Source organism: Brassica napus, chromosome C8, assembly GCF_020379485.1.
Source record: "Brassica napus cultivar Da-Ae chromosome C8, Da-Ae, whole genome shotgun sequence".
Taxonomy (NCBI): Eukaryota; Viridiplantae; Streptophyta; class Magnoliopsida; order Brassicales; family Brassicaceae; genus Brassica; species Brassica napus.
Genome location: NC_063451.1, coordinates 12,718,987 through 12,736,910, shown reverse-complemented (window position 1 = coordinate 12,736,910; position 17,924 = coordinate 12,718,987). Strand labels below are relative to the sequence as shown.

Genomic DNA, 17,924 nt, shown 5'->3' with positions numbered 1-17,924 from the left:
AATGCCTTCATGAGAAAAAAAACTAATCATCTTATCCCCTCTCTATTCTCAATACCCCTCTGTGGACCACATTGTCATTGCTAATACCAAATTAGCCTCTCATTTCTTTAATACTAGGGGGGTGTCCGCGCTTCGCGCAGAATATTGTTTTATTATTGCTAAGAGCATGATTTTGTTTTAGATAATGTAATTATGTTATCGTTTTTATTTGTTAAGATCATTGTTTGATGTTTTTAGTTTGTTATGTAGTAGGTGATAAGTTAATTTATTTTGCGTTTGTTTTTTTTTTGAATAATGTGTCGTTGTGTGTATAGTACTTGTTAGTAGTCAAATGAGCTTCTAACGTAAACTAATATTGAATTTCAATAACTTTGCATCTACGCATTTGTTGATTCTAAGATTAACGGTTTCATCGTCAAAATTGTATTATATTTTTTTTATATTTTTGAAAATTATAATTTTTAAGATGTTTTTTTGCCCTCTCCCCATATTTTAAACTTGAGCCCTCACCGTCTATGTATTTCGTTACGTTTCTGGTGTGCGGTGCTTCTCACCATCACCGGAAAAAGACTCACATTTTTCTCTTGTTCCTCTTGCCTTCTTCACTTATGAGATTATATGGTATTTATTGCAGATCGGATTTTATGAGTTTTCAGTTGTTCGGTTGCTTCCCACGGCATTGTAGGCTGTTCCAGTCAATATTGATTGCTCCTCTTCTTCCTTAGATTTCAGCTGATGTTGGGAACTGCATCTCCTTGGTTGGGTCAGAGTTTATTCGTCTTTGATTTTTTATTCCTCGTCGTTGGCTTACCGTCAATAGTCTCTGCTAGTTTTGGTTTTCAAGATCTAGTTTTTGGTGTTCTGACTTCTATGCTCTCTTTCATAGCTCGAGGACGGCTCCATAGTTTTCTGATTTCGCTCTGTCTCCCTTTCCCTCTCTATTCTTGCATCTCTTTGCAGCTTTCATCGCATCTCTGGTGGCTCTCCCTTTCACCATGTTTGCCACTCGAGATTTGGATAATGTTTTCGTTCGTGTATGCTATGTGGGCTTGGAAGGTTATTTCTGGTCTCAAGTTTAGTCTCTGATTTTTTGGTGGTTGTCTTCCATTCTCCCTCTCTCAAGTTGTTTCTTTTCTTTCCATGTTTTCCTTGGTATAGGTGTGCGGAGTTAGTCTCTTGGAGCTTTGGTCCCTTCTATCCAGAGCTTTGTGGTTTTTCAGTTGCATGCCGTCTTGTATGTTCTTGTTTAGTCTGTGAAGTGTTTCTTACTTTTTAGCTACTGGTTGTGATTCCGGTGTTTTAGGCATATATTTTCCTGCTTTTTGGTGGTTTTGGACTTTCGATTATTATTCTCCCTTCGGCCCGCTTTCTTAGTTTATGTGTTGGTTGTTTAGTTTCTTATTCTTAATTTAATTATCTTATGATACTAATAGTGAAATAAATATAATTTGTAAATAAAATAATAAAAATTAGTAAAAATAATAAAATGATGAAAAGTCTTGCTATTTTTAGGTGTGAATAAATTAAATATTTAAAATATATTTATATTATTTTATTTATTTCTTGAATTTTAGAGACCAATAAGTGTGAGAAGGATTAGATAATACACAATTAGAAATTGATGGAGAAAATTGCAATAATTTAAAAGAAGAAGAATTTAAATACAAAAAAAAATACGTGAGGACACATGTCAACAAACTCCTCTTCCACATGTCATAAGAAGGGAAAAATCCAACTTTATATATATAGATATTTATTCCACCTTATTAACTCATTTATTTATTCACTTAAATAAACCAACAACCAAGATGGCCCACCAGGGACAACCTTAACCAATCAGAGAAGACCTGGCCAACATGTCTTCAAGTTTCCTTCTTTCTCCGCGTGAAGCTCTCTTTCCTCACTCTCCATTAGCGAATTTGAAGCTTCATAAACATAAACAGGTTATTCTTGTCCGTTTTTGATTTTTTTTTTTTTTTTGTTGAATAGCATTTAAATGTTGTGTATATGAGGGGTAATGTTAAAAAAAGTAAGAGTTGATGAAAGTTTTGAGAGACTAAAAACGAGTTTGAAAACTGTGAATATGGATTTCGGGTATATTTTATGTCTGGTTTTGATGAAATTTTTGCTGGACTACTATTAAAAAGAAGTGTATATCTCGCCTAGTGTTTAAAAAGAAAGACCGGATGCAAATTTTAAGAGATTTAAAAGGATTTTGAAAACTATGTTTATGGGTTTATGGTATATTTTATGTCCATTTTCGATGATATTTTGTGTGTAATTTCATTAATATGAATTATATATCATGGGTAATGTAAAATCTGAACAAAATCGTCCTAAAAATTTTATTAGTTAGTGCAAACATAATTTCTGGGTATTACTATGATAACTAAAATTTACTAAGGTAAAACTGTTTTACTAGTAATATTAGTATTACTAAGTATATTACTGAAATGAAATGAAAAAGTATTAGTAAGAGAGTTTAAGCATCCTAATAATGGTAATGAAATTGTAAATGTAATTAAAATTCTATTTTATTTCAGGAAAAATGCAAAATCCACCTTGCACAATCATTTGTTATGACTACGGGGGATATTATATTAAGGATGGGGCCGAAATGAAATGGATTTCGGGAGATGGTGAAGGAGAAGATGAAATTCACACGATTGTGTTTAAGAAATCAGTGGAGGAGATCACATACTCTGCTTTGGTTGAGCGTATTTGCAGAAAGATAAAGGTAAATGGATATAAGATGGAAACGAAGGTTAGTTACTTTCCAATGGTATTGTATTCGAACAAGCTATCATATGTCTGGAATGATGAAGATGTTTTTGGTTATCTACTGCAAGTAAATCATGAGAAGTGTAGAAGTGTTCTACATGTGGAGTTCAACAAAACGGTTGAAGACGAGGATGATGAAGCTGATGTCTATGTCAGTCTATCCGATAGAGAGGCTACTGATACATGGGCTACTGATAGAGAGGCTTGTGAAGCAGATGGTGTGCTCACACTTTACGAAGACTTGAAATGCATGATAATGTCACCAAAAGAGATGCGATTGTGATTGAAGATACAGAAGCAAGACCATCAGTTGAAGTAACACCAGTTGTCAAGGAACGGGATGATGGTATGGATTTGGCTGTAGGTCAATAATTTAGAACCAAGGAGGAAGCACAAGTTCATATTTAGACGGCTTCACATCTGAAGTGTTTTGAGTATGATGTAATTAAGTCGGACACTAAGAGATATGTGATAAAATGCCGAGCAGCCAAAGAAGGCTGCAAGTGGTTTGTGCGTGTTGCAAAGTTGATGAATTCAGATTGTTGGACGGTTAGAAGTTACATCAAACAGCATAGATGTTTTGTTGTTACTACAAGAACACTGCCTAATAGAAGGAGAGACACACCAGGAATCGTTGCAGCTGTTTTGGCTCAAGATTATCCCGGTAGTTTAGACACACCAGCTCCCAACGCCTTTATCGATTCGGTTCATCACAGGGTGGCTGTGCAAGTATCATACACAACGTCATGGAGAGAAAAAAGATTAGCTGCTAATAAAGTGCGAGGAAGTTCATAAGAGAGTTATACTTTATTAAATTCTTATATGCACATGCTGAAGCAGTCGAATACTGGCAAAGTAGCTCGAGTGGTTGTGGATGAGGCCCAAAAGTTTAAGTATCTGTTTTTTGCTTTGGGAGCTAGCATAGAAGGGTTTATCGCTATGAGGAAAGTCCTCATTGTCGATGCAACACACCTGAAGAATGTTTATGGTGGAGTTCTATTAGTTACGACTGCTCAATATCCCGATCATCACCACTATCCAATTGCGTTCGGTATTGCAGATGGTGAGAAAGAGCATAGTTGGGTGTGGTTTATGGAACAGTTGAAATCAGTGATATCTGATGTCCTTGGATTGGTGTTTCTTTCAGATAGAAACAAAAGCTTGATAAAAGCAGTAAGTCTAGTGTTCCCTCAGGCCGCTCATGGGTATTGTATATGGCATTTATCTCAGAATGTTAAAGTACACGTCCGTAACAACAGAGACACTTGTGCGTTTAAGTTTATGTACTGCGCACACGCTTATACAGAGGCTGAGTTCTTGAACCTTTATAATGCTTTTCACATGAGGTATCCTAGCGCAGCGGAGTATCTTGACAAAAGTGTTGAAGAGAGGAAATGGGCGAGATGTTACTTTGAAGGAGATAGGTACAATGTTGACACCACCAATTCAGTGGAATCTATTAATGGTGTTATTAGTGACGCGAGAAAGTTAAACATACTACCAATGTTTGATTTCATCGTCGGGAAAATGGCTGAATGGTTCAACATACATAGGAAGGAGGCAGCTGAAATTCCACCCGCACTAAAGCTTGTTCCTCTTGTGGAAACCGAAATGTCTAAAAGATGTGTTGATGCAGGGTTTCTTTCTGTTGTCGAGTTAAACAGCTTCCATCTTGAGTACAGTGTCTCAGGAAGTGACGGGAAGCGTTATACCGTTGATATGGCTATGATGACTTGTAGCTATGAGCAATTTGATAAAGACAAATACCCATGTGTCCATGCAGTAGCTGCTGCCACATTCATGACTGATAAAGCGGGAAAGGAACTTCATCTATCTGAGTATTGTTCTAAGTACTATTTAGTGGAGCAATGGGCTTTGGCTTATCACATGACAATATAACCTGTTCCTCATATGTCTGATTGGATTATACTAGAAGAAGTTAAACCAATGAAAGTGCTTCCTCCAGATTTTGAAGTCAAGAAAGGAAAACCGCAGCAAACTAGATTTCCATCGGCAGGAGAATCTCGTGGAAGAGGAAAAAGAGGCAAAGGGAGTGGGAGAGCCAGCGGCACAGGTAAAGCCAGCGGCACAGGCAGCGCTAGCGGCACAGGCAGTACCAGCGGCGCTGGCAGTTCCAGCGGCACAGGAAGAGCGAGAGGAGGAGGTCAGGAGCGTATTTTGAATGTGGAATTGGTGCAGGTCCAGGTGTTTGATTTCTAGGATTACTGGGTTTACTATGTGTTTTTTGGACAAATGAGTTTACTGAGTTTACTATGTGTTATTTGGACTACTAGATTTTTTGGGTTTACTATGTGTTATTTGGTCTACTAGGATTACTGAGTTTATTATGTGTTATTTGGACTACATATATATTAGTATGAGTATATATGTTTAGTATATAGAACCCTTATATTTTTCATGAGTATTTTCAATTCGTAGACTATATATGATTAATATGTATATTAAAACTATTTTGATTATTATTTTCAATTGTTTAAGAAAAACCTATTCAGTTTTCTAAAAAACTCCCTTAACTTATATTGTTAGTGTGTGAATAGTTAGACTATAGTTAGGAAAATCTAACAAAATACATATTCCTGGAAAATTTCTGCTGCAAATGTTTTCTTTGATGATAATCGTAGTGTAAAATCATTGGTTTTACTAAAACAAATTTCATATTCTACGGGTTTAACTAGAAAAACCTAAAAATTGCCAAAGAATTACTATGTGTAAGGTAGTATTACTAACTCTTTGAAGAATACCAAGAATTACTAAGTGTAATTTGAATATTATATTTATGTATATAACGGTTGCACGTTTTACATGAGTACATTATTAACATGTGCTATGAGTATATTTTCGTATTACCAAGTGTTTTTTTGGCCTTAGTAAACCTAGTAGTAAAACCAGTTATCCATCTAACTCATTTTTGGACATAGCCTTACTTGAAAACAGTTTCCAAACCTGTTTTTTAACATCCAAAAAGCATAATACAACAAAGTTTAAACATCCAAAAGCATACTACAACCAAGTTTAAACATCATACCAAATTTTAAATACTTCAAATACATAAATAATTTCCAAAGGCCTACTTAGCCTTTGTTTTACGCTTCTTCTTAGGCCCGTCAATGTCTTCGGTATTCACCTGCGTGTAGGGACTCTGCAGCCACTGAGGTTTTCTCTTCTCCCTTGGCGTACGTGCAATCACAGGTGCTGATTCGTTACTTGGTATGTGCCTCTTCGTAGCTGTAACCTTCATTGGTTTTCCATACATCATTATCTTCTGTTTGCACCTAAGCTTGAACCCTGTCCTCACCTCATTGGTTCCATCTCTCCTCACCTCATTGGTCCCATCCGCCATCTCCTCACTAGCCTTGTAAACGACCAAGGCCCACATTTGCTTTTCTTCATCAGTGTATTTATCACCCTCTTCCTCGACAACTGTCTCACCCTCTTTCTCAACCACTTTATCCGCTTCTTCCGCAGCTTCCTCTGCTTCCACAGCTTCTTCTTCCATAGCTTCTTCTTCCACAACTTCTTCCTCCACCATTTTCTCAACATTTTCCTCGGTGGGACTCTCCTCTATTGCTTTTTCTTCTTCCACCATTTCTTCAGCATTTTTCTCGGTGGGACTCTCCTCTATTGCTTCTTCTTCTTCTACCATTTCTTCAGCATTTTTCTCGGTGGGACTCTCCTCCACAACTTCTTCTTCCTCCACTATTTCTTCAGCATTTTTCTCGGTGGGACTCTCCTCGTCACTTTCTTCAACTTCAACTGCCATCTCCTCAGCCTCTTTTTCATTCTCGATAGGTGATGGCTCAGTTACCACTGGTCCTCTTAAAAACTCCTCTGGTGGTGTAAGTACTATTTTTCTCGCGGCCAATCTCTTCGGTCTACCACGTGGTGGTGTAGGAGTTCCCTTGGCAACTTTCTCAGCCTCTTTCTCTAGATACTCAGCCTCTTCAGAAAGAATACTCCTCCATAACGCATCATCCTCTACTCTCCTCTTCTCAGCCTCTTCCCCAGTATCGTAATCTTCTTCAGATACCTCATCTTCTTCCTTAGTTCCCAGCTCTGTTTTATCAGCCTCGTTCTCCTTCTCTTCTTCACTGCTTCCAGTCCCTTTCTTCACAACAACTTGCTCTTCCTCTTCGTCATCTTGTTCCATATTATCCTCCATGTTTCCCTTGTCTTTCTCACCATCCTTACTGTTTTCTCCACCCGAGACTACATTCTTTTCCTTGCTAGACTCACTGTTTCCCTTGTCTTCCTTAGCCTTCTCATTGTTTTCCTTCCCTTCAGCTTTACCATAATCCTTATCATCCCACTGTCCAAAATCCATATCTTCACCATAGTTCTTCTTCTCATTTTTCTTGCTCTCAATAGAAGTCAGTCTTTCTTTTATTTTATTTGCCCTTCTTCTAAGTTGTCGCTGGTTCTTTTTAAATTTACTCATCCTCCCATCCATATCACCCAGCTTTGTCTCCACCACTAATTTAAGACCAGAAAACCCATCACTCATGGCCCCCAAAATCCTTTCTTCCAGAGCTTTCAAGCTCTCCAACACAGAATTAGAAGACGAATCTTCTAAAAACGTCACCTTTTCTTTGTCCTTCTTTTTAAACACTCGTGCAGCAACATCTAAGTCGTATAGTTCTTTCCAAAATATCTTCTTCTGCTTCACATTTAGCCAGTGGTTCCAAGTATCACTTGTGCTTCCCTCACAATGATACTCTGGCTCCTCATCAATTATACGAGCCAGCATGATTTTCTCACCCACAGTTGGCACCAACACACTGTTAATAACCTGAAAATAAAACGGAAAAGGAAAATCAGTTTAAATTTTATTATATTCTTCTAGTTTCTACTACAAAGTATATATACATATACCTTTGTGTGTCCAAGTGCAGCATATATATCTTCCAAAGGATAGCTCTTCATGCTACTCTTTGTAAACCGGCTCTTGCACATCCTAGGACAATCTTCACAAGGTCTGTCTGCAGATAGTCGAAATCTTTTCCCCAGATTAGGAATACACTCAAAGCCAAAATCTACACAAATATTGTAGCGCTATCGGATTTACGGTTATAAAACAACTAATATTTTACTAAATTGTATGCTTTACCTCTAATGGAATTATGAATCCAGGAAAGCCGCATGCCGAGTGCACTTCACCCTTCAGAAGCTCCATCATATGCTTAAGGTTCTTTATTGCATCTTCAAATGTCAGACGACCCCAAGGAAATGTTCTGCAAACATCCAAATCTTCCACGATCCTTAAGATGAACGGGTCTACTGGTCCGAAATCCTTTGCCTGTCCTCTGATAACCCGGCCAAGGAAGAACAAGACAGCCATCTTCAATCTATCATTGCATGGCGTCTTCATAGACAACAGCTTGTGCTCCACATCAGTTATGGTGATTTTCTTTAGTCCACCAAAGTAATAATCCACAAACTTAGTACTCTCGAGCTTCAAATATTTCTTCGGATGCTTATGGCAGTCTAAGCCCGAGATGAGGGCATGCTCCCTCATAGAATAGCGGATGGACACACCATTCACCCCAAACCATGCAACATCTTCTTCTTCAGTCGAAATGGTGCGCAAGAGTAACATCCACATTCCTTGGAGCTTCAGGTATTGTTCATCAGACATGTGGAAGAAGTGACGAAACTGAGGATCGCTTGTGAACCATTTAACCTCCTCCTTAAGCTTCTTAATCACGTCCACTGTATTCTTCACAAAGCACTTGGTTTGAATCTTGCAAGTCTTCGTGAACTCTGTGCTCTTGAAGTATAATTCAAGGGGCTGCGGTGGTTGTCTTGCCTGCAATCATAATATATATGTATTAGTCATTCGTTACTACTAAAACTAGTATACTTTCTCACTGACAATGATTAAAATGAGTGCAAAAACTACCTTAAATGATACAGCAGACATGTCTTCACTTTCAGAATCAACAGAGAGCGAAACTACAGTCGTTTCTCTTGTCGGCTCATTCCCATCTGAGACCGCCTTTCTAGCTCTAGTTCTACTGGAGACTCCAACGGACGTAGTAGATGGATTCTTTCTTTTTCGGCCCTTCATTTCCTGTACAAGAAGTTACAAACACAACAAGTCACCGTAAATTACTCCAAATGCAAACCGCATAGCAAACATCAATTAAGACATCTCAAAAATGTAATACTCAAAGGAAACTACTCACTTACGAAAAGGAACGAAGATGGAGACTAGATTTCGTCAGAGAAGGAAGAAGAAACGAAGCGGTTCTCGACTCTAGGATTTCGGGTTTAACTTGCTAACGATTACAAATAGAGAGTTGAGACCCGAGAAATAAGAGGGAGAGATTGATGGATTCTCGATTTAGACGGGGGAGGACGACGAAGAAGGCCACGACGCACGGAGGCTAGGGTTCCGTTTCGTAATCGCAAAAGAGAGGAGCCGGAGAGAGACGGGATTTAGGTGGAGAGAGACGAAACGCGTCGTTTAGAGATTAGGAATTGGGCTCGACCCGATTTAGTTTGGTTGGGTCGGGTTGGTAATAAGTTGATTTCATTAAGTTCTCTAACGTCTTTAACCAAGTTTTACCGGATTTTATATATAAAAAAAAAGATAAAAAATATATTATTTTTTATTAAAGGGTGAAATCAGCATTTGTAATCGAGAGGGAGGGGCATTCAGAGTTAAGAAGATAAGGTTGCACTGGTAATTTGACGTAAAAGGGTTACACTGGTAATTTAATTGTAAGTGGATAGGATAACACGGCCGATTTATTCTCTCTCGAGCTTCTTCTTAGTTCGGACTCTGAGCTTAGAGCTATCGGCGAAAAACAACATGGCTTCTCCCTCAGCGACGCTTTCTCTTTGCTCTGCTTTCTCTGCTCATTGCAGTGTCGCTCCACCGCGCTCCCTCTCTAAGCCTTCATTGAGTCTGGCTAGACCTACAATTGGGTTTCTTTCTACTTCCGCTGCGTCTACGTCTCGACCCGCGTTCCCCGCCGCTCCGAAATTCGCCGAATCAGCCATCGTGGCTGAACCGGAGACTACCGATATTGAAGCTGTGGTGGTCTCAGATGATAAACCTAAACGAGAACAGATCTTCGCCGTTGTTATGGTTAGCTACTGAATTAGCAATTCCTATTTTTTGTTTGATTTAGACTTATTCAGGAGACTCTGTGAGTAAGGTTTGTGTTTTAGTGAGAGCTTATCTACAAGAACAGTTTTGCTTTCTAAAGTGGTGTTTTAAAGCCTTTTGTGTAATGAAATTTTCATTATCTCATTGATTCAACAGGTTGGCGGACGCCAATACATTGTTTTCCCAGGGAGATATCTCTACACTCAGCGGCTCAAAGATGCTAATGTTGATGATCAGGTATAGGAACACATTTTGTCTATGTTAACAGTGTCGTTTGCGGTCTCAAACTTTTTCATCTCTCTTGTGCAGATTGTTTTGAACAAAGTGTTGCTTGTCGGCACAAAGACACATACTTACATCGGCAAACCGGTTGTTACCAATGCTACTGTGCATGCTGTAGTGGAAAATCAAGTAAAATCAATACCCAAGTCTTTCTTGAGTTTAAGTGGTGTCTTTTCGACCGCTAACTTGCAATGTCTTTGTGTTGCTGCAGGGTCTGAATGATAAAGTAGTCGTCTTCAAGTACAAGCCCAAGAAGAAATACCGCAGAAATATCGGTCACCGACAGGTATTCACTGCTCTCTGTTGTTCAAAGTCATCTTTTCCTTTAGCTAGATATAATGTAATCCGCACATACTAGTATCAGTTAGTTCGTATGATTTGGTACACATAGAACTGTAAATAATAACAATTGCATTGTGATTTTTGTCTTGATGATGCAGCCAAATACGAGGATTAGGATTACAGGAATCACAGGGTACGAAGAGTATCCAGCGTCACCCAACGTTGCTGTTTAAATGTCTAGAGAAGTATAGGATCTTTGAAAAAAAAATATGCTTCTTGAATGTTCAATTTTCTGATCTTTTCTATGTACTTCTGAAAGACCAGACCATTTCATTTCTGTTGAGTATGTTAAGATGCAGTATATTAATATATACTCACTTCTGCCATTTCTTATCCCATATTTCAAGTCTCCATCTATCCGTCTAGACGTATTGAATATATCATAGAGTTGTGAGTTGATACTTGATACAGTCACTACGGTGTGTCCTCAGATCATAGAAGAATATTCCGTAAGAGTGGAAATAGAGTTCCTAACCAAAAGAATGGTCCTCTCTAAACTTGATAAAGGGGTATCTTATACCCTAACGTCACCATCAAAATATCTTCTGTGTTAGAATCACTCATGAAGCAATGGTAATCAAGACTGGATCTAAGGAACTGGTGAACCACAATGGGGTACAAACTCAAACTGGGAAGAATTTGGAATTCTTCTCCTAAACCTAAAGGACACAATCTTACAACAAAAGACCACACAAAGTGCTTGAAGAAAATCTGAAGGACAAAATCTTATTGTGTGAGGTATTTGAGATTTGTGGCTTGGTGGTTAACATTTTTGTGTGGTTGTTCCATATTGGATTATGTTGCTATTCTTTTTATGATTATGATCAGATTAAACATGAAACTTACTAAGGAAAATCCGGACGATAAGTTTTATGGAGAATGGGACTTCGCAATATGAGAACATAGTGTTGTATCAATTGGAAATTTCAGGACTTGATTATGTATTTCAACTAGAAGAATTTGTTGGTCCAAAAGGAAAAAATATTCAATTAGAAAGAGTTTCAATATAAGCGCTGTTGTTGATCTGAAGAGGCTTGACAATGCTAGAAAGGTTAAAATATCCTTAGTGTGAGTCTAGCAAATCCAGTGTATGGTTATCAAGTCACACTCCGCTTATGAGATGAAGAATGCTCTTGAAACGACGACATATCAGATCAAATATCTACCAAACAGGTTGTCTCAGACCAAAGTTTTGTAGCTTCAGTATGGAGGATGATAAGAACAAGAATGTCTTTAACAAGCTGGTTTCAGATCTCTCAATTTTAGACATAGATTTGAGTGAAGAGGATCATGTTGTTATCTTGTTGAACAATTTTCCTAAGAAATTTGAGCCAATGATCCATACAACGAAGTACGATAATCTCATAGGAGCTGGATCTCAAAAAGAAAAGAAAATCTATATCAATAAAGGAGAATTGTCTCTCTCCACAATCTTCCACCTCATCATTCAGTATAGGGCAATTGTTGCCACGTATCATTATTTTCTAAACTTTCTTTTGCACGATATTTTCCATTTTTCATAACTGGATCTTTATTTTATTGGGCCGTAACTAATTTACGTGCATCTGCAAACAAATGCTTCTAAAAACCTTGATCGGTATAACTTTCTTTTTTTTTTCTCCGTTTGAGAGATTAATTAGCCATTAGTTTTCTTTATTGCGCAACATAATTGCATATACCTCTACGACTTCCCCTCAGAGAAGAGAAGAAGAAACATCGAACTTGGATTTCCACAATCGCCGTAGAATTGATCTATTCTCGATCGATACTTGGGAAACTGAATCCTTGATCAATCCATCAAATCATGGTGAGGAAAAAGGCGTCGGAATGGTTTAATAGCACCATGTGGTCTGCTCCTCCTCCGCCGTTGTCTTTCAACGACGACGATGGTCATTCCCCCGCCACTAAAGTGAACGAGAAGTCAGAATAGATCTCCGTTGCTTCCAGGCTCAGTTCCGCTCCTCCGCTCTCCACAGCTTCCTCGGAACCGAGGAACGGTATCAATATCTCTGGGGTAATGGAAACTCAGGTGTTCCTTCCGCCGAGGACTTTTCCCGCCAAGCTCATCTCTCAGCGGATGTCAGGTCAATTGCGCAAACCGTCCCTCCTTTATTAACTTATCTTAAGATTCTTCTAAGTCAATTGATTTGGTTTTGATTAGTAGTTATCAAAGAAGGTGATCAATATGAAGGAGTTGAGGAGTTCTTCTTTACAAAGTTTGTCTGATTCTCCTGGAATCCGTTCTACTGTCTGGAAGGTATTTGAGATTTAGGATATAGTTTTGTTTGCTTGAAAAGCCTTAGGATAAATTTGAAATGTGATTTTTTATTTTGTAGGTTTTGCTTGGATACTTGACACCTGAACGTTCACTCTGGTCAACTGAATTGAAACAAAAGAGATCCCAGTACAAACACTATAAGGATGAGCTTCTTACCACTTCTGTAAGTGATTCTGTTCTCTTTTTTATTGTCGATTCCTACAAAATCCGATCAACACTATGGCTTTCTCTAATCATTTGAACGAAATCCTTTGCAATATAACTGACCCAAAGAGGAACACATGAGGCAAGATGGGTCCAGAACACAAGTAAATTTGAAGTGAGGACTAATCTATATGGTTCAAGAGAAACTTCATTTTATTCTTGCTGGGAACGACTAGATTCGTCGCAACCGCCCCCTAACGCTATTTCTAACGTTTGTAAAATATAACTTGATATTTACGATGTTGGTGCAGTAGCGGAAACAAAGTAGGAGAAGTAGATGATAACTCTAATATCTCCTGGGGTAGGAGCTAAACAACACTCCACTGAGAGCCAAGAGGAGCCAAGAATCTATTGTTTACGTTGGGAATCCCGACCCCCAGGTTCTTCTCCTTTCTCTCTCCCTAACTTTAGATTTTGGATTCATTCAGTAGATTTACTGTGTGTTTCTCAGTTTCTCTTCTCTGTGAATTGTAGCTATCTGAAGAATTTCTTTGGGAATGTTTAATACAAGCAGGCTATGTTGGTAAGTTGAACGCTTTGGTTCATATGAATAATCTTCACTTAGTTGCTTCTGTATCTTATGGTTGTTGGCTATAGTTAGAAGAACTGGTCTTCATCTGACACTAAGATCCTCTGTTTATTTTTGGATTTTATCAATTAATGTGTATGTTCCCAAAGATAGGGTGACGAATCTTCATCAAGGTTGACTTCCTTTGTGAGGAAGACATTGGCTATGTAAGTCTTTCTCTTTTCCAAGAGTTTTGATTTCTTTCTCTACACAATAGCATAATTTTATTCCCATATTATGCAGGCAATTAAGGTTCTTAACATGATTAAGCTCCATGGAAAGCCTATACGTGTTAACAAGGTGTCATTTTTGTTTCTATAAGCATCCTCTGTTTTGTTTACTGACAAATTCTCCAGACTTTTATGAGTTTTGATTTTATCCCATCGTAAGAGTTTGATAACACTTTGTTTCCTAGGTTGAAATTTTAGTAGGCGTCTCAAGATAAGAAGATCATCGATGTTGGTTGCCTTTGGAAACAGTTAAAACAATGGTTGATATTTACGCTTCTGCCAAAGGCTGCACATTAGAAGATCTTCATTACAGAATAGAACAAAATGACATGGATTTGAGTACCACGGATTGGGTTGTTGTTTATAATTCCAAATCTACAAGAAGCGGAAGATTGGCCTGTCGGAGTTGGTCATGTTTATTTTGATGCCAAGGGCCAATAATTTTGGATTTTATCAGAGATCATCAAGAGATCATTTAACAGAAACTACTACGTTTAGAGAGCAGCACGAGGAGAAAAGAAAAGGTTAAGCCAAGGTAATAAAGAAAACAATAAAAACTCGAGGAAGAGACATAAGGCAAGAAATATCACAAGTTTATTCTATAACCACTCTCGAAGTCAATACAGCAGAGGTAACAAATGCTTAAGTTCATGTCATTTTTGGTGATTTTTTGGGTAGTGAGGTTTTTGAAATAATAGAACACTTTACTATGCAGCATATTCCAGATTATGAAAGAGTGTTTTGTGGAGAAGATAGCAGGAGTCATCGTTTAATTTGTAATCAGTGGATGATAACACTACGTGGTCTGGTTTCAAAGAAGCTATGCACGCTTCTCATTCCTCTGTCTTTTAGTTGGATGAATGCACCAATTTGACCAACTTTGATTCTCCACCTTACTATCTCTCGATCATTAAATTTTCTTTCAAGGTAAAATATTTGCTTTCACACTAATGCAGCTAAAAGCAAGTATGAATCTCTATTTACATTAGTTGAAGTTGTTGGGTAGTTAGGAAAGCTTAGTATAGATAAATATATAAAAAGTGATGTTGAGGAAATTGTGTTATTTTCTTGGAATAATTATTGTCAAACTATTAGATATTGTTAGTATTTTGCAGATTTTGTCACAGATGACTTTGATCAATTATGATGTGTTGTTGCAAAAGGATCCAGCCAAAGAAGGAGGAGGAGTCTCACCTTTTTATTTTCATGGAACATAGAGATTTGATGCAACTGTTAAATCTGGATTTAGCCCACTGTTTGGTCTGGTTTGCTTTTGACCTTTGTAGCTGCTGCTGCAACTACTCTGGTTTTTTCATTCCCTGTTTTGATGGAGCGTATATCAACACTTTTGCTTCTGTTCTATACAGTAAGATTTTGGTTTTCCATAATAAGAACCAGAAAGCAACACGATCACAAAAGATCAAAACAAAAGAGGGTCTGTAATGAACATATACAATTCTGTTTATCTACTTCACAGCGGCCGCTCTGGTTGCACTCTCAAGTTGCGTTCGTCCACATCATCATAAAGATGTTCAAGTCCTCTGTTCTGTTTTTCTATTTCACTTCACTTTTTTTTTAGCAACTCTATTTCACTTCATATGAATGATGGTAATGCGGCTAAGGTTAGACAAAGAAGTGATGGAAAGATAACTAAAATTAATTAGAAAAGATAACCAAATTAAAATGGAACTGTTGCTAATGCAAACTAAATAAAAATAATTAAACAGATTAAATTACAATATTCAAAATATAAACACATTCAAAATAAGATCGAACATAGATACAATATTTATATATCTGACACAGATCCGTAGTCGAAGGATAAACCCCACGATCCGTATATAACACGTATATAGCATATTTTGATATATATATATATATATAATTTGTTAATAGTTTTAATTTCTTAAATTTTAAATTTTTATATAAATATACATATATGAGAATCAAAATAGTATAATTTCTAAATCTAGACACGTCTTCCATTATTTTAAATGATTTTTAATGTCATAAAACTGGATATAATTTTTAATGATAAAATATTATATTTGATAATATTTTTTGAGGAATATTATTCTTTCCTACAAGTTCCCAAAAAAAATGTTATTGATATATTAAGCTAAAAGATTTTATACACATTAATAGATTGTTTGTTGAAATATTTATTTACATATTCTATTATTTATGACATATTTATATTATCAATTTTAGGTACTGAATTTTATTTTTAAATATTTTAAACTTAATAATTTTTTTTATTATTATTTTTAATAAAGATATAAATTGTTTTTAGTTTAGTCTTTATAAAAACACTCTAAACTGCAAAACAATAATATTCTCAAAAAATTATTATATAAATTTTTAATAGTTGGTACGTTTTAAAAAAAAACAAATATCTGTTAAATAGTTTTTAGGATAATAAATTAGTGATGTGTTTTAAAAAGAAGAAAATATACATGATTTTAACTGTTTTTTAGTTTTGGAATATTTTTTTCTAAATTAATTGTTTAGTTCATATTAATTAATTATGATATGCATAAAATATGAGTGACATGTCATTATAATTATTTCACAAAATCAAAGACAAAATTTTATGAGGGATTTTGTTTTAATAATGTAGAAGATATAAAAAATGGTCAAATAAAAATAATGATTTATTTTTTTAATAAAATACCAACGCAAATGAATACATAATAAAAATAGTATAATGTCATAAATACAAGGTAAAGTAAAACCAAAATAGATTTAAATAAACATGAAAGCTTTAAACCAAATAAATAATATCTTCGCACACACTTGAGAAGTAAAACGTTTGGCTACTTCGTACACTCACGAATATGGTTTATTATTGACTTGCTTTAACATGTTTGATGAGAGGCTCTGTACCTCCCGCATACTGTACAGATTCAACTACATTAGCATATTATACTTTTGTTGTCAAACCAAATAAACACTTCACATGAGGACTGAAATATTTAAATGTACATTGTGAGAACAAACATCCACCTCTAAAATTATTCACGAACACTTCAATTTTATAATAAGTTATTTTGAGAAAATAGTCTATTCAGATCCGAGCGATGCTAGACCATGATTAATAATTCACTTACTAGATTCAGTATCATTTTGAAAACAAAGTATTTAACCAATACGTCCCAAATGAAGTCTCTAACATATTGCCACATCCATGATATGGACAAAGTATGCGAGGATTTTTACTACTTTAAGAGAATGAAAGAAACTGTTATTTTCGTTTAAACAAGATAATCACAAAACAAACACACACATTACATGTTTCCCTTTTGGAACATCGACTTTACTTTATGTTTTAAGTTCAACTATATTTACTTTGTGTAACTATAAGCTATTTATTCTATTTTTATTGAATTGATTAATGAAAATACACTACTGTCACTTACCAATATCATATGGATCAAAAATAATAAAACATACGAACCCGGCGCGTAGAATACCACTAGTTATCTAACTAAAGCAGTAATAGACGTTTGCTTTATCTCAATTAACCCTCAGGTCTAGTTATCAATTTTATTAATTCTTTTATTACACTTCATCATTATTCTACCATTAACCGAATTAAATCGAATAAAATATAGAAAATTTTAATAAAATAAATTCAAAAGAAACACATGTTAAATTAAAGGATAAAAAAGTCAACTAAACCGAAAACACAATATAAAATACATGGATCCCAAAACACCAAACCATCTAGATAGCCAACCAAGTACATTGTCGCATTCATTTGGAAAGTAGTAAACGCATTCCTGCATCCAAACGGCGATAAAATAAGGACGCCTGAAGAAGTGATTTCGAGACTCATACTGAGTGCCACGGAGAAGACACATAGTCTCCACATCCAGATCTGAAGCTCTTAATCTACCAAGAGTTGGGTTACGATCAAGAATGGATAACCAAACTGTAAAGGAGTTGTTAGGAACTGCGACATAATTCCACACTAAAGAAGACAAGAAACTATTAGTTTATTATAGATATATTATATATGGTTTAGTTGTACAATTGGCTTAGTCTAATAACTGGTTTGTTCCGGATAACAATTAACATGTATATAGTGTGATTAACACACACTTT

The 17,924-nt window shown here is 36.2% G+C and overlaps 2 protein-coding genes across 2 annotated transcripts; both read left to right on the top strand.

Annotated features, from left to right (window-relative positions):
• Window positions 1-2,617: 2,617 nt before the first annotated feature.
• Window positions 2,618-4,680, top strand: LOC106412695. The gene is made up of 5 exons (XM_048766740.1): window positions 2,618-2,764; window positions 2,864-2,999; window positions 3,071-3,141; window positions 3,232-3,510; window positions 3,622-4,680. Exons 1-5 carry the CDS (start codon window positions 2,618-2,620, stop codon window positions 4,678-4,680), a joined length of 1,692 nt encoding a protein of 563 aa, XP_048622697.1.
• Window positions 4,681-9,524: 4,844 nt separating this feature from the next.
• Window positions 9,525-10,863, top strand: LOC106415951 (50S ribosomal protein L21, chloroplastic). Its single transcript, XM_013856764.3, has 5 exons — window positions 9,525-9,892; window positions 10,070-10,150; window positions 10,223-10,324; window positions 10,407-10,481; window positions 10,636-10,863. The coding sequence occupies exons 1-5, from the start codon at window positions 9,614-9,616 to the stop codon at window positions 10,708-10,710; spliced, it is 612 nt and encodes a 203-aa protein (XP_013712218.1). The 5' UTR covers window positions 9,525-9,613; the 3' UTR covers window positions 10,711-10,863.
• The last annotated feature ends 7,061 nt before the right edge of the window (window positions 10,864-17,924 follow it).